Source organism: Martes martes, assembly GCF_963455335.1.
Source record: "Martes martes genome assembly, chromosome: 15".
Classification (NCBI taxonomy): Eukaryota; Metazoa; Chordata; class Mammalia; order Carnivora; family Mustelidae; genus Martes; species Martes martes.
This window is the reverse complement of record NC_137903.1, coordinates 49,366,084-49,388,711: the sequence shown is the minus strand read 5'-3', so window position 1 is coordinate 49,388,711 and position 22,628 is coordinate 49,366,084. Positions and strand designations below refer to the sequence as shown.

At 41.9% G+C, this 22,628-nt stretch overlaps 1 protein-coding gene across 1 annotated transcript in view; it reads right to left on the bottom strand.

Annotated features, from left to right (window-relative positions):
- Nucleotides 1–18,292, bottom strand: part of NMNAT2 (nicotinamide nucleotide adenylyltransferase 2) — a 145,455-nt gene extending 127,163 nt beyond the window's left edge. Inside the window, exon 1 of the mRNA XM_080825020.1 lies at nucleotides 18,153–18,292. Within this exon, the coding sequence (XP_080681146.1) occupies nucleotides 18,153–18,237 (85 nt within the window). The 5' untranslated portion in view covers nucleotides 18,238–18,292. The remainder of the gene's footprint in view (nucleotides 1–18,152) is intronic.
- Nucleotides 18,293–22,628: the final 4,336 nt, after the last annotated feature.

The following is a 22,628-nucleotide window of genomic DNA, read 5'->3' as shown; positions in this document are numbered from 1 at the left end:
AATACCAATTTTGTTCAAGACAAAAGAGCTTTCTAATAAATAAAGTTGCCAGCAATGAAACAGACTGGAAATGAGCTCTCTGTCATGAAAGTATCCAATAAGTAACCGAATGACCTCTGAAGTCTCTTCCAACTGCAAATCTGATTATGTTCCATTCTATAGAGACTCTCTCTACCCTAAGTCACCATTAGTTCCAGTAGGTGATGGGGTGAGGACAGGCGCAAAAATCTGGCCCCAAATCCTGGTTCTCTTGCCAGCCCTCCCGGAGGATGAGCAGTCACCTGACTGTTGGTCTTAGATCTTTCCAGCAGCAGCAAAAGCTAACTGTTATGCAGGGAGACCAGGGGCACAGATCCTCGCCCTGCAGGATCTACCAAGGCCTCTCATCTAAATGAGGTGCTCTGCCCAGGAGGGACAGGCAGGATGCCTTCGGCACTTGCTCTGTTCTCACTGACAGGTAAGCCACTAGTGATTACAAAAAGGAGAAGGGCAAATTGTGCTGCACAGGCGGCTGCCTCCCTGATGACTTTTGGATGCTCACTGGCAATGTCCACACTTCTGCAGGAAATCTCAGCCCACTCACAGCATCCACGGATGTCAATCACCCATCCTCCTTTGACTTTCTGTCATTTCCCAAATCCCCCACCAATACTGGCAAGCAGACCTCCGGGCAGACTGCGTGTTGGCCCAGGCAAGACATCACGGGAAAGACACTGAAACAATTGCTAGTATTACCCACATTTATCCATCACTTACTGTGGGCCAGATAGTTTGTTTAAAACTCTATATGTGACCGGATGGGCTATAATCTTTATACATGGCTGGGATCTGCTTGCAGCTAGGCAGAATCTGACAAGTAGCTTTTGTTTACTGTAGGGTAGGCAGGCTGGCCAAGGGATTGAGAGAGGTGGGAAAGATGATGGAGGTGCAGCTGAGTCAAGGAAGCTAAGAGCCAGATGGGCAGGGAGGAAACAAGGGCATTTTGTGGGAAGGACATGAGGAGGTGCGGGGCAGAGGCGGGGGGCAGTTGCCAGCAGAAGGGACATGGACCTGCTACCATAAGGGGAAAAACCAAATTTCCTCTCTCTAGAATTTTGTGTGACATTTTAGAAATAGTTGGTGATTTGCTGCAACTCTTCTATCTCTTTGTAAAATACGGAGGAACATCTATAACACTCAGTCCTTAGGGACGGGATTTGTGATTTTCCAAGGGTGAAATAGTGCACTAGGGCCCATAGTGAAAGCCAGGCAGTCAGAGAAGGTGGTCTTACAATATATTCATTTTATTTCATTTAATGCTCGCTATAGCCCAATAAGGTAGGTATTTTTATACTCACTTAATAATGTGTGAGGGGAGGTAGTTTCCTGAATAATTATCTGTGGATACTCTTGCCAACTTTCTATCTGTCCACTCTGACTCTGAACCTTTAAATTAGCAGAAAGGTGAGTATGGCTATTTCACTCTGTTCATAATCGTCACCTAAGGCCCTTCTTGAAGGCTCCCAGTTTTCTGTTTCTCTCCAGTGTCTCCTGATTCTAGGCTGAGCCCTTCTTTTTGCTCTTTTCACTGTCCTCTGGACTTGTCCATGGGTCTCCTTGGTGCTCTGCAGAATCTGCACTTGGCTGCCTTGGCCAGGATCCCCAGATCAGCACCGGCCTCTCTGCACACGATCCCTGGCACTGGCCACTTGGTAGATGCAAGTGGCAGATGAGGCCTAGCCCAAATCTGCATTGTCACAGCTCCTAATACAGTGCTCAGCATCCCTTCTCACTCAACAAATGAGCAAGGCAGCATCTTGCAGCCCTTAAAACAGTGACCAGAGTCAGAGCATCTGGGTCTACACATCTGCCCACTATGTATTTGCTGTTTGGCTTGACACAAGTTACCTAACCTCTCTGATCATTAGCTGGATGGGAATGATAATAGGATTGTTGGAAAGGGGTGCTTGGGAGGCTCAGTTAGTTAAAACCCATTGGACTCTTGATTTCAGTTCAGGTCAAGATCTCAGATTCAGGAGGTAGAGCCCTGGGTGGGGCTCCACCCTCCTTGGGGAATCTGCTTGAGATTCTCTCTCTCCCTCTCCTTCTGTCCCTCCGCACCTCCTGCCCTCACCCCTGCTTGCCAACGTACACTTTCTCTCTCTCAAATAAATAAAATCTTTTAAAAAAATAGGATTGTTGTAAGGATTAAAGGAGATAAGACAAGAAGAGCATTAAAACAGTGCCTGGGACAAAGTAAGTGCTCAATAAACCAATAAATATTAGCTCACGTTAGTTTATAGTGATTATTTCTTGGAGAGGATGAAGAGGGTCGGTCACAACATGGACCTATCAGAAAAATTCCCTGGGGTTAGGCACATCATGCCACTGTTGCTCCTTGCTTCCCCAGGCCAGGGAGAATATCTGTAAGGGGATTCACTTCCCACAAGGCCTTTGGTCATGAACCCTCTGGGAATAGTTCAAGCCTAAGGGGAAGGAAGGAGAAAGGAAGCTGAGAGATTACCTCATTGACAGTTGGGTTTTCTTTTCTCTTCCCCATTATTTTAATTTCCAAAGTTCGGAATGTACCCCAAAGCCACTGTCAGAGAGTAAAACAATTCCTCATCAGCCATTCATTTCTTATTCCTTTTCCCCTTCCCAGCTTTTTTCAAGGACAATGTGTTTCTACATTTCTTTAAACAAACAAAAAAAAATTTTTTTTATCACAATGGACTGAAATAAACTCATTTGCATCTAAAAGAAAAGCATATATGTAAATGACTGTGGGTTGTATTGAGTGGGGGATGGGAGCAAGTAAAGGGGAGCACCGCCAGAAAAGCATTAGAGTACCCTCATGGCCATGTTTGAAAGGCCCCAATCCGGAAACTGTCCTTACCAGTTCCCCATCATTCCTTCCCTGTCCAAGGTCATAGCTCCTTACAACCACAAGTGAAACCAGGAAGAACCAATCTTAACAAAAAGAGTGCAGGCCAGAGGAGCAAATACCATATGGAGAAGTCATTCAAGCCCTCTTTTATGAATATTCAAAGCTGCTTGATTTACTGGGCAAACTGGGATTTGGGGCTTCAACATTCCCCAAGGGATTCAGCAGGGAGTTCTTTATTCACTACATTTAAATGCAAATGATAACAAAACTGCATGACAATACACTTTGAAAAGTTGATTTAAAACAGCAAGGGAAGGACTAAGGCACCAATAAGAAGGATTTTATTTTAATTTTCTACAGAGGTTAAAGGCAGGCCAAACAGAAGCCCAGAATTCAAATGCTATCGCAGGAGCAAAACTGTCAGAATTTGGTCAATTACTTTCCTCCTCTTATGAAGAAGCAGAAGAAAAAAATTCCACATGCCTTTTTTTTTTTTTTCATCAATGACATCTGTAACTACCAAGCAGGACTCCTGATCAGTATGAGCTTACCTCACCAAACTGGTAACACTATAAGCAAAAGCCCAGAAACTTGATGCTTAGTTTCTGCCATATTGAGGGTGAATGTACATGCTTTCTGGAAACAGTTCCCAGACCTTTCTTTTGATTTATGAGAATCCTTGGTTGTTCAGAGCCCCCAAGGTTGGGGCCCACTGGTGTAGGAACATCTCCTAACACAGACATTTTCAGATTTGAATGACCAGGGATAAAAAATCTGAAAGTTGTATGTCATGGAAGAATGGCCCATTGTGTTCAGTGGGAACTCAACCCTGGAGGAGAGCCTTCCGGGCCCCACATGATGTGAGAAAGATGGGAAAGGCCATAAATCCCTTGTTGTAAAGGCAATGCCAAAGATAAAGTGTCACTGTTGACTGGGGTGGAAGCATTATTATGTCTGTTCAAAGATGGAAATTAGACATTGTCCCCCTACTTGCCCATCTGCCACTCGAACTGTCAAGCAAACAAACATGAACCAGGGAGGAGAAAGATCCAATCTGTTAATGGAGGTCATATAGACAGAGAAGCAATTATGTACTAGGTGAATGGATCTTACCTTGAAGCAACAGGATGTCTGGGATTTGCTTCAAAAGAATATAGGTGGGAAGTGAGTTGGGGTATCAATGAATCAAGATTGGCAAATAATTGATAATTATTAAAGTTGGATGACAGGTACTTTGAGGATATCACTGTTTACTTTTGCATGTTTGGAAATTTCCAGAAGAAAAATGACCTTTTTATTATTTGTTTTTTAATTCCACCTGCCCAATTAAATGTGACAGTGCCTATCTCTCTTGGGACAAAGTCACCATTACTGGGAACAAGAGCATTTCTGCCACTCTTATGGGAGCCCTGGGAATAGGGCAGTGCCCATGGCATAACCATGAAGGGAAGAACTAGACAAGACAGGAAGAAAGTTCAGAGGTTAGTTCCTAAATCAGGACTTTTAAACATGGATGAGAGTTTATTTGGAACTCTCAACAGAAGCCATTAAAAAAATAACATACCCTGCAATGAAATGTCAAGAAACTTGATAATTCAAGAATTCTGAGACTTCTGGTCTCAGCCCTGTCTGGGAACCTGCAAAGTTTCTTATTCTAAAGGCAGCATGTTACTCCCAGGGTATGACTGACATCTCACACAGCTAAGCATGTGCACTGACCTGCAAAGTTCCAGAAGATACCACATCTCGACAATATGCCAGTCAGGTGTTTGTTTGTTTGTTTGTTTTTTAATCAGAAAGATCTTTAAATAAACTGGACTAGTTTAGCAGCTCAGTCCACCAAATCGATTAATTATTCAGGACATTTTAGCATGCAGGTAGCAATAGCTTGCCTTACCTGATTTAATGAGAGAGAGAGACAAGAGTGCCATAAATAGAGGGAATGTCCAGGAAGCTAAGTATAATAATAGACTAGACAGTACACATCAGGCGACATTAGGATGCTGCATCATGAACTGGACATAACACTTCAAGAGGACTAAGACAATGAGGTTATGACCAAAGAAGACAAGTCACGGTGGTATGAAGACTAGAAACAGTAATGGATGCCCAGTGGAAGGAACTAGAGCTTTCTAAGCCTAATGAGAAGCGTGGTGAGGAGGAGAGAATTGCTGTCTTCAGTTATTCCAATGTCTCACAAGTAGAAGAAGACAGATTTTCCTCTTCCAGGGAAAAAGGGTAGGAAAAGAACTGCCAACATAGGAAAGTCTCAGGAAGGCCAATGTCAGCCTAAAAGAAGGAACAATTTTGAAAAAAAAAAAAAAATTATGCCAAGCACTATTGGCTGCTTTGGACAATAGTGCATTCCCTGGCCCGGGAAGATCTCAAATAGAGTTTGGAAAAACACCTGTGAAGATGTTTTAAAGGGGGGATTTCAGTGATGAGTATCTGCATGATTTTTGAAATCTCCTTCCAATGGAGATTCTTGATTTCTGAAGATGAAGACTTAACAATCAACAAACCAGGTTTTCTGTTCATTTTGTTTGTTTGAAGTAAACAATATACAAATCTTCCTTTGCCAGGTGCCTTGTGCCTAAAACATGTTTCAAACTGGGAATAAATCAAAATAAAACTTAACCCCTCTGCCATCCTCCAACCCACTCACCTCACTGAGAAAACATTCCCAGAGGTACCATGCATCTGACGAAAAGCATCTAGGGGCCGCTTTCAGGATTCACCTTCATCCTTGACCCCACATTTTTCACTCCTGCCAAGTTACATACTTAATAGCTCCCCAAAATGACCTGCAGGTTCCCACTGTGGAGATCTGGAAAGGCTATACGCTGGGATAGGATTCCATGAGGACACATGAGCCTTCCCATCTGGGGACCACAACCATCTCGATTTGGAAGTCCCTAAGCGTTTGTTATTTGTCCTGTTTCTTGACTCTGTCATACTTGAATTTCTGTTTTCCCATATTTGTTGGTTCCCAAATTCTTGTCTGATTTCTGATCACCTATTTTACCTAGATAATTCTAAATATTCCCAATGGTTCATTCTTTCAGATATTTGGTAAATAGTTATAGTACCTTCCACGTGCCTAGAGCACTGTGCTAGGCACCTTAGCAAATACAAAACGCCATATGACCCTGGCAAGGACCTACATCTCAATCTGATAGAGAATATGAAACACGCACAGAAATAGCTACACCCCATGGCATGGTGTGCTAAGTGCTATTAAGAGTGGTAGGAAGCAAGTGCTGTCAGAGTTCACAGGGAGGTGAGATGCTGCAGAAAAACGAGATGTGACTGCAAGAGGGCCCTGCAAAGGCCTGATGCAATTGATGTGCTAATCTTCTAAAATCCTCAACTATAAAGTATGTAAAATATTAGGTTTAAAGAAGGACATAACTGTGAATCGGGAAAAGGATGTTCTGGAAAACTACATCTAATGTTCGACAGCAAATCAATGTCCCACGGTAGCCAGAGGGGCTAATCAATGTCCAGTGTAAACCACACACCAGAAAATCATCCCTACTGTGAACACAATCATTTACTCAGTCTGCTAAAAAATTACAATTATGAAATTGAAACTACATTTACTGCTTAAGTCTTTTTGGAGATGTAGTTTAGGTGAAAATTGTTCATTAGAGTTCCTTTGGGTAATGCACTTCAATGGCACTTTATATTTTTGGAAACCTTTAGATTCACTGCTGATTCCAAACCTCAGAGGTAGGGTATATCAGGGATAGGCAAATTTCTTCTGTAAACAGCCAGATAGTAAACAGTTTCGGCTTTACAGTTCCTAAGGTTTCTATCGCAACTAACTGCTCAAGTCGGCTGCTGTAGTATGAAAGTAGCCATAGATAATACACACATGGATGAGTGTGGTTGGATGCCAATAAAATTTTATTCATAGATACTAAAATTTGAATTTCGTAAAATTTTCACACGTCACAAAATATTACTCTTTTGCATTTTTTGCAACCATTTAAAAACATAAAAGCCATTCTTAGCTTGTAAGCCACATTTGGCCAGCAGGCTATAGCTTGCTGACCCCTGGGTTGTCCGATCACTCTATTTACAGAGGAAAAAACAAAGGCTAAAGGAGACTAAGTATATTCCCAAATCAACAGCAATTCAGTTTATTAATGTCCACATAGAGAGAAATAATGAAGCAAGAGGAAAAACTGAGACATTTACCCACTCTCTCTCAACATTATTCACAGCATGGGAAAATCACATGTTTTCTATAAATTTTGATTCCCAGGGCACAAGTAAATAATTTTTAAACTGTCCTTAGGCAGATTGGTTCCTGGTAAACGGAGCAATTATGGCTTAAGTTTATATATATACATACATATGTATATGTATATATATATATACTCTATTTTATTGTCTTTCTTAATTTATACTGGGTAGCAATCTCTAAGTTAACAACAACAAAAAACATTTGCCTAAAGATCTTGTAGTTCATGTGATGAACCACACACTGCTAAATATTTATGAGTACATAAATATTTCAAAAGAAATGTGAATAGTTATTGATGTTGTTTAATCTCAGGGCTGCATGGAATAAGTACTCCATGTCACTGTGGGCACCAAGGTGAAGGGTTAGGAAAATGTTGAAGAATAAAGCATTGGGAAACCCAGCCCCCCACTGGAATGTCACTTACTTGAGGATTTAAAATGATAGAATACTAAATTTCAAAGTCATGGAAACCCATAGTTTTATACCAAGAACAGAAATATACTTGTTCAAGACCTCCTAAAAGGATATGAACTAAAAAACAAGTGTCAAGGAAAAAGATCTCTATGGTCCTTACTCTTCTGACAATTAAGCCTGTGGAAAAGAGAACAATTACATGATCCAAATTCTACAAAATTATGGAAGATCAAATTAGGGTGAACTGAGTTCGCCAAATCTGAGAGTATTTGAACAATGAGAGGCCATCCCATTGACATACAGAAGACATACATTTAGAACGTAGGTGAGAACAACTTCCAATCAGGGAAGAGGTTGGTTGTTTGGTTGGGTTGTACAGTAGTAGTATTATTTTTCACTTATTTATTCCTTGAGTAGATATGGCTTGTGCAATAGACAATGGTTCCTTTTTGGAAAATAATAAATAAAATCATCTTTTAAAAAAAAGAAAAGCCCTCCTTATTTCAAAGAGTGATACAGAAATAACTTCAAAATATTTAGAAAAAAATCAGTGACAGGGACATGGACATTTGGGAGGCAAGACCCCACATGCAAAATGTATTCCCTTGCCCAGCACCCTTCAGGGGCTCACTAAAAGTGCTGGGTAAAGTCTGAACTCATTGGAACTACCCCTTCCACTCTCCACCCAACCCTGTGTTCTGGTTGTCTCATCTCCTGCCCTTCCCTGTCCCCACCCACATTCAGTCATCTAGCAAGCTCCTTGGAGATTCCTCAGTGTGCCATGTTTTTAAAAGCCTTTACACAGGGATGCCTGGGTGGCTCAGTCAGTTAAGCATCTGCCTTCGGCTCAGGTCACAATCCCAGCCTCCTGAGATGAAGCCCGGCATCAGGCTCCCTGCTCAGTGGGAAGCCTTACTCTCCCTCTGCCTCTGCCTGCTGCTTCCCTTGCTGTGTTCTCTCTCTCTCTGAAAAATAAGTAAGTAAAATGTAAATAAACAAACAAACAAACAAATAAATAAATGGTTTTACACATACCCTGTGCACTGGGCAGCTCCTCCTTTCAAGCTCAGTCTTACTAATACCTGCTCTGATGGTCTTCCCACCACATCTACTTCCTGTGTGCTCCCTTCTCTACCTCATTTTTGCCTCTTTCATAGCACTTACGACTTGAATGCTCTGTTTAGTTTGTTTGTCTCCTGTATGGAAGATGATCTCCCCCGGGCATGGGAAAGAGTGCCTTTAATTTTCATATCCCTGAGGCCTAATGTGGTGCCTGAGTCACATCCATAACTCATTAAGCTGTTGTCGAATGAATCCACTGCCCCTGAGTCCTCTCCTGACTCTCTACCCTTCCGGCCACAAAAAAGAAGACAGACTGGAGGTGAGGATGGGAGGATGGTGGATAATTCTGACATTTCATTCATTGACAGACATTTATTGAGCCTCTATTATGTGCCAGGCACTCTTCTAGGAGCCTGAGATACATTAGTCAGCAGAGTCAATGAAGACCCCTGCCCTTGAAGAGCTCACATTCTAGCTGGGGACATGAAAAAACAAACATAACAAATAAGGAAATAACATGCTTTGTTAAAAGGTAATAAGAGGTAAGGGGAAAAGATATAAGAAGAGCAGAATAAGGGGGACCGGGAGTGTGGGAGCTGCAATTTAAATTATGTGATCAGGGGAGTAGGATCTGCCAAGTAAACAATGAGAAAGTTAGAGTTGGGCAAAAACGTTGAGGAGGGTGAATAAGACATGGGAATATGTGGGGGAAGGGCATTCTAGGCAGAGAGAACATTCAGCATGAAGCCTCTAGGGTTGAAGCAAGGAGTTCAGTAAGTCTGACTAATGAGGTGGAAAAAGCTCTATAGTGGGGTGAAAGGGAAAGGTTGCAAATCATGGAGACCTTGCAGGTCGTTTTAATGACATTGACCTTGAATGAGATAGAGAGCCACTGGAGGATTTTGAGCAAAGGAGCAACATGATCTGACTTAGATGTGGCTTACATTTAGAAAGGATTGCTTTGGCTATTTTTGTTGAGGACTGAGTTTTGGGGCCAAGGGTAGAAGCAGGGAGATCAGTTAAGAAGCTATTGAAATAATGCAGGTCAAAGATACCAGTGGCTTATACCAGGGTTGTAGATATGGAAAAGTGGTTGGTCCTACCTGTATTTTGAAGACAGAGAGATCCAAAATCATTTGCTGACATAGATGGGGGTGTCCAAAGAGAGAAGGATCAAGAAAGTTCACGGTATAAGACCTAAGCAACTGGAACAAGAGCAAAACCATATGCGTGTAGTCTTATCTAGGGGCTATACCTCACTCACCCTCTTTCGACAGTTTGGTAAATATTAGATGAGGTCAACATGTAGCAGCATGGCTATCCACGTGGAGGTAACACGATGCAAAGGTAAGTAGGGAAAAAGAGCTATTTAAGCTGCCACCCCGCCCATGAGTTAGCCTCTAAGTCTTGCTCTTTTCTACCTCTTCCTCCTACTCTCTTATCCCCAGAATTACAACAACATTCCTGAATGGCTCACTTGTCCAGATCTAAAGAGAACTGTGTGATAAATTAAACAGAAAACAGTTTAATGTAGTAGAGTTTACAGAAGCCCGAAGAAGGTAGCTCCACTACTAAAATGATAATGTGGGGGGCGCCTGGGTGGCTCAGTGGGTTAAGCCTCTGCCTTTGGCTCGGGTCATGATCTCAGGGTCCTGGGATCGAGCCCCACGTCGGGCTCTCTGCTCAGCAGGGAGCCTGCTTCCCCCCCCCCTCTGCCTGCCTCTCTGCCTACTTGTGATCTCTCTCTCTGTGCCAAATGAATAAATAAAATCTTTAATAAAATGATAATGTGGAAAATGATGATGCTGGTAGTGGTTACAATATTTGCTTTTGCTGCAGAGCTCATAGATCAGGGAGAGAGTATCCAGTAGAAGAGGTGGAGGGAAGATGCCAATGTCAGGGGGATGGCCTTGGTCAAACTATGTAACTTTTTTTTTTTTTTTTTTTGGCTAAAATACTTCTGAGGCTATCTGCCAAACTGCCAAAAAAAGCAAATTTGTTCCTTGCAATGGAATGTTTACAATGGGAAAACCTCTGGCAATGGAAACCTTCCTTCCTTGTAAACTCATGTTGCATTTACATATGCTGAGATATGGAACATGTCCATAAATAAAGTTATGTAATTCTCTATTAAATAAATTCCTATATCCCAGTTCTTAGTCTGTTACATCGAATCTTTAGGAATTCCTTTAAATGTTTTGTTTAACCAAAATTCTATGTGTCTAATATTGTTTTTCAAAAGGTGGTATTGAAAACAAATTTAAAAGGTGGTGTTGAAAAAATATTTAATGCATTTCTTTGTGTCCTTAGGATCTTCTTGAGCAGTTCAGGATAATTTGAAAACTTACAAAATGAACAAGAGGGGTGCCTGGTGGTTCAGTCAGTTAAGTGTCTGCCTTGGGCTCAGGTCATGATCTCAGGATCCTGGAATGGAGCCCCACATCAGTCTCCTTGCTCAGTGGGGAGTCTGCTTCTTCCTCTCCCTCTGCTCCTCCCCCCATTTGTGTTTTCCCACTCTCTCTCTCTCTAATAAATTAAAAAAAAAATCTTAACTATAATGTGTATGTTTTATAGTGTCATTAAATATTCATTAAACACTGTATCTGTGGTGATATTATAAAATTTACACTTGAATCTTTTCTAAAGAAACAATTTATTTCTAAGATTTTATTTTTAAGTAATCTTTACATCCAATGTAGGGCTTGAATTTACAACCTTGAGATTAAGAGTCATATGGTCTACTGACTGAGCCTGCCAGGTGCCCTTTAAAGAAACACTCTTAAAAGCAGGTATGGGTGTCCTGGGTGGCTCAGTCGGTTAAGCATTGCTTCAGCTCAGGTCACGATCTCTGGATCCTGGTATCAAGCCCTGTGTCATGGCTCCCTGCTCAGTGGGGAGTCTGCGTCTCTTTCCTCCTCTGCCTTTCCCCCACCACCCCACTTGTGCTCTTTCTCTCTCATAAATAAACAAAATCTTTTTTAAAAAAGTGAGTTTTCATTCTCTTTCCCAGTCATCCATATACTACTTTCACAAATACTGCCTATCAATAGAAAAATAACAGAAAAGATAGACAATCCATCCAGTTTTGCATTCTCCTCTTATGTCTGAGGATATCTCTGAAACAGAGGAGTCCAAACATGAGGGTTAGCAGGTTTTGTTTTTTTAGTTTGCCTCCACACTTCTAGGCTGTTCACTTGCCTTGGTCTAACATTGGAAATGTGTATAGAAATGTTTCTCTTGAGATTCATAATATTTAAAAAAAATTTTTAAACACTTTAATTTATTAGAGAGAGAGAGGGAAAGGAGGGTCAGAGGGAGAAGCAGACTCCCCATTAAGCAGGGAGCCCGAAGCAGGACTTGATCCAGGGACTACGAGATCATGACCTGAGCTAAAGGCAGATGCTTAACCGATGGAGCCACCCAGGCACCCGAGATTTGTAATATTTTAAAGGATGTTCCTACTAAGTAATAATTCAAGCTTCTTCCTAAAAGGCATATGAACGAACCCTCTATTTCTGGTAGTTCTAAGCATATCTTCTAATAAAAGGTTTAGACATGTAGAATAAAATCAAGTAAAACAAAAGGAGGAAGAAACTGAAAGTGAATATTTCTTCATTTCAAAACTGTTAGAACATCAACCCTCTTGGTTTTATCTTATTCCTTGGTTTGGGATGAATTATAGATGGGATATTTGCCTCTCACAGCTAGCTTGTTCCACATGAGGCTCAGTTAATCAATTCAGCAGGAGAAAGTAAATCAAACACCTGTTCATGTGAGCAAAAATGTCCAAATTTTCTTTTTCAGGCATTATTCTCATGTTATGAGCAGACACAGCTCCTGCCAGTGAAACTACCATGATTGATCCATTAGTTTCCATTAACGGACTTTTAACTTATCAATGAGTTAGAATGCCCAAATCCACCTGAAAAATATATTACAGCCATTATCACAGTGATGGGCAAGTTCTAGAATGGTCTTTTGGACTATACTAACTATTCCCAATTTCACAACCTTAATATTAAGAAAGAGCCAATTTTAGGACCTTGATTTTCTCCAAGTCCATACTTTTAAAAAAGGCAGTATATCCTTTCTTATCTTTTTACTTCCATAATGTTAATGAATTTCATTATCATTCTCATAAGAAGAACTTTGAATAATCCAACTAGAACCTACTGGGAGCTTTTATCAGAAGATTCAGATGTCCCAGCGACAAAGATATTTTGAATTTAAGTATTTCCTTTTTTTGCATCAGTGCTGGGTTAGAACACATATTTCCAAAATTTTAGAGTAAGTATGAATCTTCACTTTCCCCACCAACCCTAAATCTACTTCTCTTCCAGTGTTCTTTATTCATCTACCTTGGACAGAAACCCAAGAGTTACCCTGGTCTGTTTTGCCACCAACCACCCATCAAGTCTCCAAATAACCATCCCTTTTACACTTGAGTGACAAATGCGCTCACTCTCCATCCCAAATACCACTGATCTGGGTGAGGTGACCATCTTCCCTTATGTGAGCTCTGTATTGCTGAAATAGGTGCTTAGCTGGTCACTACATTTTTATTTTTGCCCTTCACCAATCTATATTCAAAATTTGATTAATTCATAACTTTGGAGATATGATTATGACATTCCTTTACTTTAAAAACCATGCAATATTTTGTCATTGCCATTGGGATAAAATTTAAATTCCTTAAGATGACTTACAAGCCTTCATAATCGATCAGACTTCTATCTACCTTTCTAGTATTATCTCTTACTCCTCTTCTCCTTGAACCATCCTTTGTTCTAATATGTCATGGTTTTCTGTCTCACTACCCTAGCTCTTGTGCATGATTGATTCCACTACCTGGAACAAGATTTTGTAGACTCGTTTATTTTTTATTTACTCAACAACTGTGATGGAGCAAAGACTTGCTACTTGCAATTGTTATTTATATTATACTATTACAGAAAACCTATTCCATGCTAGGTACTAGGAAATAAATCAATAATGAAACCAGGCATGGTTTCTGTTCTAACAGAGCTTAAGGTCTAGCATGGAAAACAGTCATTAAGCACATAATGAGATGAGAGTTATGGCATGGAAAGTACAAGGTGATATGGGATCAAATGTCAGGGTAACCATACTTAATTTATAAGTCAGTGGAGGTTCTCTGAGGAAGTACCATTGAAGCTAAAATCTGAAGGATTAGTAGATGTTAGTTGGGATAACAGAAGAGTGGGGAGGAAGGAGGAATTAGGGGAGTGGTGGAAAAAAATGTTCCAGCAACACAATTATATGGGAAATATTTAAGTACTAAGAAATAGCTTTTCCTTGTTATGTATAAGATGTTGGTAACAGATACCTTTGTTGAATATATTTTGTTGGTTGCCCGTGTTACCAAGGACAAAAATTCACAAAGTTCTCATTACCCTTTGTTAATAACTAAGTTCAGGTGATTCCTCCTTTCATAAGTGTTGTTGCAATTAAAGGAATAAAGAGGAATTCTGGATGAGAGAGAGTCTAGATATCAGAAAACTAGTTTTATCTTGACTTTTGCATATGACCTTGACCAAATGACTTAACATCTGTACCTCTCCTTTGCCATTTGTAAAAGGGAGATGATATTATCCAGTTTAACTTGCAGGGTAGGATCAGATAGAATAATGGTGCCAAAAGTATAAAGTACCACTTTGTGCTTAATGTTCTTTTTCTATAGGCATTTCAAGCATATTAAACAGTTTCTTGATTTCTGACAGTTTCTATATCAGTAGCAACTCAAATTCATTTTTCTTATGATTTCTAGTTGTACCAATAGGGGCTGCATTTCTAATTCCACGATAAATTAAAAGCCCTCTTCATTACCCCTGAAGAGGGACAGAATTGGATCACATCTCTTTTCAAAAGACCCATTTGTTCAAAGTAAAAATATTTTGAAGTAGAAAAACTGAAAATCCTGTTATTTTGCAACACCAAAAAACAGAATACATTTCTGCTGTGATCAAGTCCTTCAATTCCTTTATGTTTTATGGCAAAACTTATCTGATCAGTCCTTTTTTACTTTTCTATTTAAACTTATTATCTTATTTCCCAGGGGTGAATTTATTGACAAACACAACAATATAAATGCAAAGAAAGTTATACTGAAATATAATCTGTACATACTCAATAAGATCTTGTGTGTTAGAAAAAAAAAAAGACTTCTAGTGTCATGTTAGTCTCTTATGTAATATGACAGACTCACAAAATAAAACACTGCTAGTTTATGAATTTATTTTGCCAAATATTCACTCATCCCTGAAAACATTTTAGCTATTGTTAAGTATATAAGTGTCAAATACCTCCATCACAAACATTAAATTTTTCTATGTGTTTCTATAGCCACAATTAGGAATATCAACTTCCCTTTCCTCAAAGTAAAAGGAAAAGCTCACTCGAAAATATTTTACAAATATTGAGAACTGTATATGTATTACTTTTCAGAGATGAAGAATGAATTATTAGTTTTGAACAACACATTTCTTTTTGTTTATAGTCTTTCTCTTTTTTCTTTGGTAAGCAATTGGATTTCAAAACACAGGAACTTTGTTAAAGACGTCTAATTTCAAAGTCCTATTCCGGTCTTTAAAAAAAAATTCAGTTACAAATATCAGGCACCTTGAAGAAAGCTTGATAACTTTATTGAATTAATTATTTCTGTACTGTTGGTGGAGGAGATTTTAAAAGCCATTTAAAAGGAGAAAATAGTTCATGGATAACTGATTTTGTTAGAGATGGAAAAAAGCTCTTAAAATGCATATTTAGGAATCTCATTTAGTTGATGACCAATTTAATTCTAATCTCTGTTAGTTTATGTTTGAAGGAAATGGAGTTCATGGAATTATGCAGCCAGATCAGTGAACACTTGTTCCTGCATTTGGTCCAGGGCAAAGGCCTCTGCAAGGGGAATCAAGAATGTGGGCTTTAAGTCTCCACGCTGCCACCCACTCTTCATTTCACCTAAGCCTCTTAACAAAGTCATTTCACCTCCGAACACCAGCTTCTTATTTGTAAAATGGAGATAATGATGCTTTCTGGTAAGCTTGTTTATTAGGAGTAAGGGAGATGAAAAGACTTTGCAAACCAGAAACTACAGAAGTAAATCACAACGTTTATCATGAGCTCAAAGATTCTCATAAGAGAATTCTACTAAAACTATTCTACAAAGAATAGTTTTAATATGTATTTTGTGTTCTTGTTCTTGTTTCCTTTTCATACGTATATGTGCTAAACCCTTCATTAGGTTATAAGCTCCTTAAAGCCACCCTGAACATCCCGTATCCTCTTTTCCATGTTGCTCTTTGGATTACACATAAGTAATGGACGATCATACAGCTTTGTGGACAGATAGTCTCTCTTATTCCTCAGTTTCAATACCAAGCAAATAGTCACAACTGTCAGAAAGTCTTCTTCGACCTGTTCTATGTCTAAACCTGCTTTTGCTATAATCCATGACTATTTCCACATATTCTACCTTCTAAACTCCTGGGGAACTGGTAGGTCAACACTGACTTACAAAAGCCTTTATACTGTTAGCGAACTCTTTTCAGCTGCAAGACAGAATCCTCAGTTCTTGATTTAAATCCACCCTTCTTTGCAATCCAAAACAAGTGGAATTAACTACTTTAGCCCCAGGAAAAAAGGAGTAGCTCCCCACTCACTGACGATTTCTAGTGCCAAGGAGTTCCAGAGGAAACCCCAATCCTGCCTTGTCAACAGAGAGGAATAAAGTAGAGCGACATAAAATGGCTAGAGGAAATATGGACAGAGAAGAAAAGCAGGACTCTGGTACCTCTGTGAAAGTAGAGTGTTCCTAGGGCACTGATATTCCCTTAGATGAATGATGAGATGCTCTGGTCTATTCTGATGCTTAAACAAAAGTCTTTATTTAGTAGGTAGGCTAGCATTAGCTCCTAATAAGACACTTTTAAAAGCTAAAGGGATGGTGAGGAAGGGATGGCTACCTCTCAATCTCCCTCCTTGGCTCCTATAGAAGTGCCTACTTGAATTGCCCTCAGCTCAAAGTAGTTCTATATTCTTTTCATGAGGTTTTTAATAAGCGGGCCCAGTTCAACGCACCTTTTAGGTTTAAGAGAAGAGTATTTTTAGTTAAAGCCACCTCGCCCAGGCTATACCGATATGATGTGACTTTCACTGAAAAGCCCTAGGAGGGCTCACGCAATCCTTCGGCTCAGGGTAAACACGTGTGTCCAAAGCGAGCTCCGGCGCGCCCTGCGCTTCAGCACCGCCGCCCCTGGATAGCGCCGTGCTGGCCGGTTGGCGCAGGGCCTCCCCCCCCCCCCCCCCGGTCTCTCATCCATCTCCAGCCCACTCTCTCTCCTCTTCTCCTTTCCTTCAGCACCAGAAAAAAAACACCCCCAACTTCCAACATCTACTCTATGCCTTCTTCTAAAGTGACCTCCGCGTCCCTCCCTCGGTGTCTAAACGCGCACGCCCCCGTGCCGTTGGGTCCTACCGGAGCAGCAGAGAAGCCGCGTTCACCCGTGGCCCGTCATCTCCAACAGGCATCGATCACATTTCCCTTGCCCCTGCTGAATCCCAAACCAGCAGCCGGGAGCCACCGCTCGCTCCCTTTCTCTCCACGCCCCAAAGCCTCCAAGAAACAAACGCTCAGTGATGCGCGCTCCCCCCGCCCCAACTCGCGCGCGCGCGCGCGCGCGCACACACACACACACACACACACACACACACACACAACACACACTCACACATTCACACTCATACACACTCTCGCACGCCGCAAGCCTTCCGGGTGCCATCGCCGTCCTGGGCAGAGCCTCAGCCAACTTGGGCCCGGATCCATCAACACCCGCTTGAAAAGGGCTGCCCGCAGCGGCCGCCCCGCCCCCTCCCCTTCCCCGGCAGCGGGTCCCGGCAGCCAAGCCCAGGCTGGCCCAGTCCCCCAGCCCCTTCACTCAGCCATCCACCTCGCGCGGGCAATACACGGTTCACAACCCTCAAACGTTCGCCCCGGGCCGCCCTGAACCATTAGTCAAACCCTAAATTAATCTCTTCGAAGCCCCAGCCCTGCTAGTGTGTGAGTGTGTTTGTGCCTCCAAGGCACATACATCATTTAACTCCTTCGAGCTTTCCACCCATCCTAAACAAACAGCACGTTATCTCCAACCCCCTCTTGCCTTCTCCACGACCCAACCCCCTAACCCCACCCCGATCCTCAACAGCCAAGTGGCCAAACTACCACACCACGGCACCACCCCAGTTCTGGAATCTCGACCTCCCACCGGGTCCAAACCCACAGTCACCTCGGGCCCCTCCCCTCCCCCACCCCTGGCCCCCAGTGAGCCGGGTCTGGCCGGAGCAAGGGACGCCTGGGAAGCGCAGTCAACGTCCCTTCCCAGGAGCCGGGAATAGAGGGGCTGACCTCCCACCAGTGGGATGAGCCGGCGCATCCCTCCAGAGGGGCACACGCCGTACTGTTCTGTCGCCCTGGAAAATACAGGTGCCGGGGAAGGAATGAGGCGGAAGCAGCCTCCGGGGGTGGGCGGGAGGACTCACCGAACATCTGAATGTGCCCTTTGGTGATGGGATTGAAGCTGCCGCAGGCAAGCAAGATTACGTGGGTCTTGGTGGTCTCGGTCATCGTGCGGATGGGTCCCTCGCGCCGGTCCGGGGGTCGCCTCTTTTTTTGTGTCTCGATAGGTCTGCAGAGGGAGAAAGGAAGGCGAGGCTCCGGCGGTGGATGCTGTGGACTCCAAGGAGCCGCTCCAGACGCAAACCGCGTCACTCCCCGCCTCCCCTTAACGCTTGCAGCTCCGGCGAGATCCGAGGCTGCTTTTGTGTGGCTCCGCTCCGTCCTTCTCTTTTTAGCTTTTTTTGCGTCTCTCGTCCAGGTCTCCCACTCCTCCCTTTTTTCGCCTCCACCCACATCACTCCATCACGCCCTTCCTTAGTGTTTATGTACAAGGCAAGACATAGTACCCAAGCCCAGAACCATGATACTCAACAGCATGGTGTGAGCTCTTTCTCTTACCTCCTTCTGACTTTTCCTCCCACACGCTAACATTTTTCTGTCCACATCTACTTTCTCTAACATTTTCAACTCCGAAAGTGTTTGATCTTAAGAATTGTGGGGTTTTTTTTTTCTTCCTCAAAATTTTGAGTAAGCAATGACAATGGTTTATGTCAGGAATACTAATTTCTGTCTTTCTTTTCCCCCTAATCTGATGATGGTGAACTGTTGAACTGAGTCTAGATCTTCACCTAGTGGTTGCCAAGAGATAGGGGGAATCTGAATCCCTCCTCTGGAATCATGGACCTTTTTGTAGGGTGAGGCAATGCCGAGAACATGTATGGGGCAGAGTTACTAAAGCTGTATTAGGAAACTATGTGATCCTGTCAAATAAGCTGTCAACGTTGAGACAAAGGTTTACCCACTCAACAAGTGTTTCTTGAGTGCTCACTATGTGTGAGGCCCTGTTATAAACCCTGCTGGTAAAGCAAAGTCCTCGTCTTCATGGAGCTTACATTCTATGGGAGGGAGATGGGTGTGATAATCAGAGGAGAAAAATACCAGAAGGCAACTGTGCAGTGCACAATCAGTGGATGCCATTCATTCTCTGGCAGAGCAAAAGGTGAACTGGGGCAGGGTGAGGGGCACTTTAAATCCAGGAGTCAGGGAAGGCCTCTCCAGGGAGGTGAAATTCAAACTGCAACAAAATGACAAGGAACTGCTAGTACACATATTTTGGGAAAGGGAAGGGCGTGTTGTGCTCATAGACCCGAAAGAAGGCCAGCGTGATGGAGAGTGCATGAATAAGGGGGAAACACTAGGAGACAAGATTGGACTGTCCTGCAGGTCAGAATGGAGCAGGGCTTGGAGGCTAGGAAAGGATTGGGATGTTTTTCTAAGTGGAATAACTTAGAGAGGAATAACAGAAGGAAAGCACTGAAGCTTTAAGCAGGGGAATGATGAGTAATTTACATTTTTATAAGATCTCTCGGTTGGTAGGCAAAAAGTGGAAGGGCAAGGCGAGCATTTAGGGAATTATTTTATTTTATTTTATTTATTTATTTGAGAGAGTGAACGAGTAGAGGACAGAGGGAGAGGCAGAAGCAGGGCCACACACTGAGCCGGATGCAGGGCTCGATCCCAGGGATCCGGGGATCCAGGACTCGATCTGACCTAAAGGCAGACACTTAACTGACCGAGCCACCCAGGTTCCCCAAGCACTTAGGAAATTTTGCTGGTAGCCTAGGCTAAGCGGAATTATCCTTGGACTAGGATTTATAAAGGCAAAGTTGATGAGAAGCAGATGGTCTCAGGGCAAATTTGGTAGATAGAATTTATGGTCTTTGCACAAGGATTGGATGTGTAAGGTGAGGTAAAGAGAAATCTAAGAAGATGTCTAGAAATTTGGCTTAGGCAAAGGAGTGGACTTGATCGAGAGTCAAAGATTGAGAAAATGGGGAAAGAAAGTTTGAGAGATAACCAGGTGTTCTATTGTGATACCTCTTAATTCTTATTTTTTAATGGTCTTTAAAAAGTTGAGGTATAATTGACGTATAATGTATTAATTTTAGGTGTACATAGTAATTCTGAACTTAGAGATCCACAAATACAAATATTTACCTTTCCCGGGCTTTGAGATTCTTGAATAAATTGCTACCCTATATTAGTGGGTTGGTTGGTGTTTCTTATCCAAGATTACATAAATATTTGTGCAGTAAATATTTGCTAAATTATGCTGAATAGCAAATCAACCCTAATGTGCATAAGATCTCCAGTTCAGACACAAAAGTCCTATGAATTGATGTACACTTATAATGGGGTTTATGTCTTCCCTGGCATGGGATGCAGGATAGTGGGGTAGAAAGAGCAAGAGATATTGAAGGGAAACTGACTTGGGTATGAAACTCTTGACACTAGCTGGGCAATTTGCATAATTATACTTAAGCAATAAATATTTATGGGGTGTCCGCCATGTGCCAGGCATTTGCTTTAGGGACTGTGAATAAAACAAAGTCCCTACTTTAATGGAGCTCACACACTAGAGGGGAAAACAGACCATAGAAAAATGAATAAGCATAATGGCAATAGATACTCAATGAAAAATAAAGCAGGGTAAGAAGAAAAGGGAAGGGAAATCCTCCTTTCTGTAAGGTGGTTAGGGATGGCATCTCTGCTAAGATGGTATTTGAGCAGGGGCCTGAAGCAAGTGAAGGCATATATCACTTGACTGGGGAAGAGTATACACACAGAGGAGCAAGAGTGTTAGGGAATGTTCAAGAAGCACATGTCACGTCATTGCTGGAGAAAAGGAAGACAGTGAAAAGTGGTAGGAGACAGATTAGAAAAGTAGGACGGAGACATAGGGCCTCGTAGGCCCTGGCTAGGGCTTTGACTTTTCCAGAGAGAGATAGGAAGTCGCTGGAGGGTTCTGAGTGGAGAAGGGACATGAGCTGACTTACTCTTCAAAAGAGTCAGTTTGGGGCATCTGGGTGGCTCAATGGGTTAAGTCTCTGCCTTCGGCTCAGGTCATGATCTCAGGGTCCTGGGATCGAGTCCCGCATCAGGCTCTCTGCTCAGCAGGGAGCCTGCTTCCTCCTCTTTCTCTGTCTGCCTCTCTGCCTACTTGTGATTTCTCTCTGTCAGAAAAAAAAAAAGTATCAGTTTGGCAGGAGATATGAATTCTGGAGTCATCAGTATAGTTTTATATTTAAAACCATAGGATTAAATGAGGTCATCTAGGGAGTAACAGATATATAAAGAAGAAAAAAGTCCCTCAGATTTAGTCCTGGGGTACACCAAATTAAAAATGGTAGCTAAGGTTCAGTGAGTACCACTAGAAGCCCTGGTACTATAAGCTGTTTACAGATGTTAATTCACTTAACACTCAACAATAACTCTAATTGTGAGTTCATATAATGCTAATAAGTTCCTGTAATTTATCCCATTTTAGAGATGGGCTTAAAGGAGAACAGAGAAATGGCATAAGTGATCCAAGTTCAGAAAACTAGTTCATATGGAGCCAGATTCAAACTCTGGTAGTTTTTGATTGAAGGACCTGCTGTTGATCCAAGGCTACTATCTCAGTGTTTCACTGCTATGCTATACTAACCACATCTGTAAAAATAAAGGTAACTATACCCTCTAAGTTACAGAGATGTGAAGATTACCGATAATGGATGTAGAATATAGTAGATAGTCATTAAGTGATACCCATTTTATAAATGAGAGAATGGAAATTTTTTAAAAAAGATTTTATTCATTTATTTGAGAGACAGAGAGAGAGAGAGAAAATGAGAGAGAGAGGTCAGCAGGAGAAGCAGACTCCCTGCCAAGCAGGGAGCCCGGACGTGGGACTCAATCCAGGGACTCCAGGATCATGACCTGAGCTGAAGGCAGTCACTTAACCAACTGAGCCACCCAGGTACCCCAGGAGAATGGAACTTCTTAGCGGAGACATGAAGAACAGACTGAGAATTGCCTTACCACATCTTCAGGTTTTCCCTTCCTTATCCAGGAGAAATGGGAAGGTGGAGAGCAAAATTCAACATTAACTTGCTGGAATGAAGGGACACTCACTCAATGCTACAAGTTAATTTTACTAAAAAAGAAAAAGAGCCAACTCAGGGTTCCCATGCACAATGGTGGTCAGTGAATATTTACTGATGAATTAAGATGAAAAATCTTTTTACCAGTCCAGTGCCCAGAGGGTAACAATGAAACATGAATGTGTAATACAATGCAATAAATATTTTCAGTCTTTCAGGTTATGTCTTAAGTGATAGTTTAAATTCTATCGATTAATTGATTGTGATTCTAATTGTCTCTTGTAATTTTCCTTATGTTTATATCTAATTTCTGCATCTCCAGAGAGGGCTCTGGAATTGGGATAGAAAAACATGGAGGGGGTGCCTGGATGGCTCAGTCAGTAGAGCATGTGACCCTTGACATGAGTGGTCATGACTTCAAGCCCCAAGTTGGGCAGAGAGCCTACTTAAAAATAAACAAACAAACAAAAATAAATA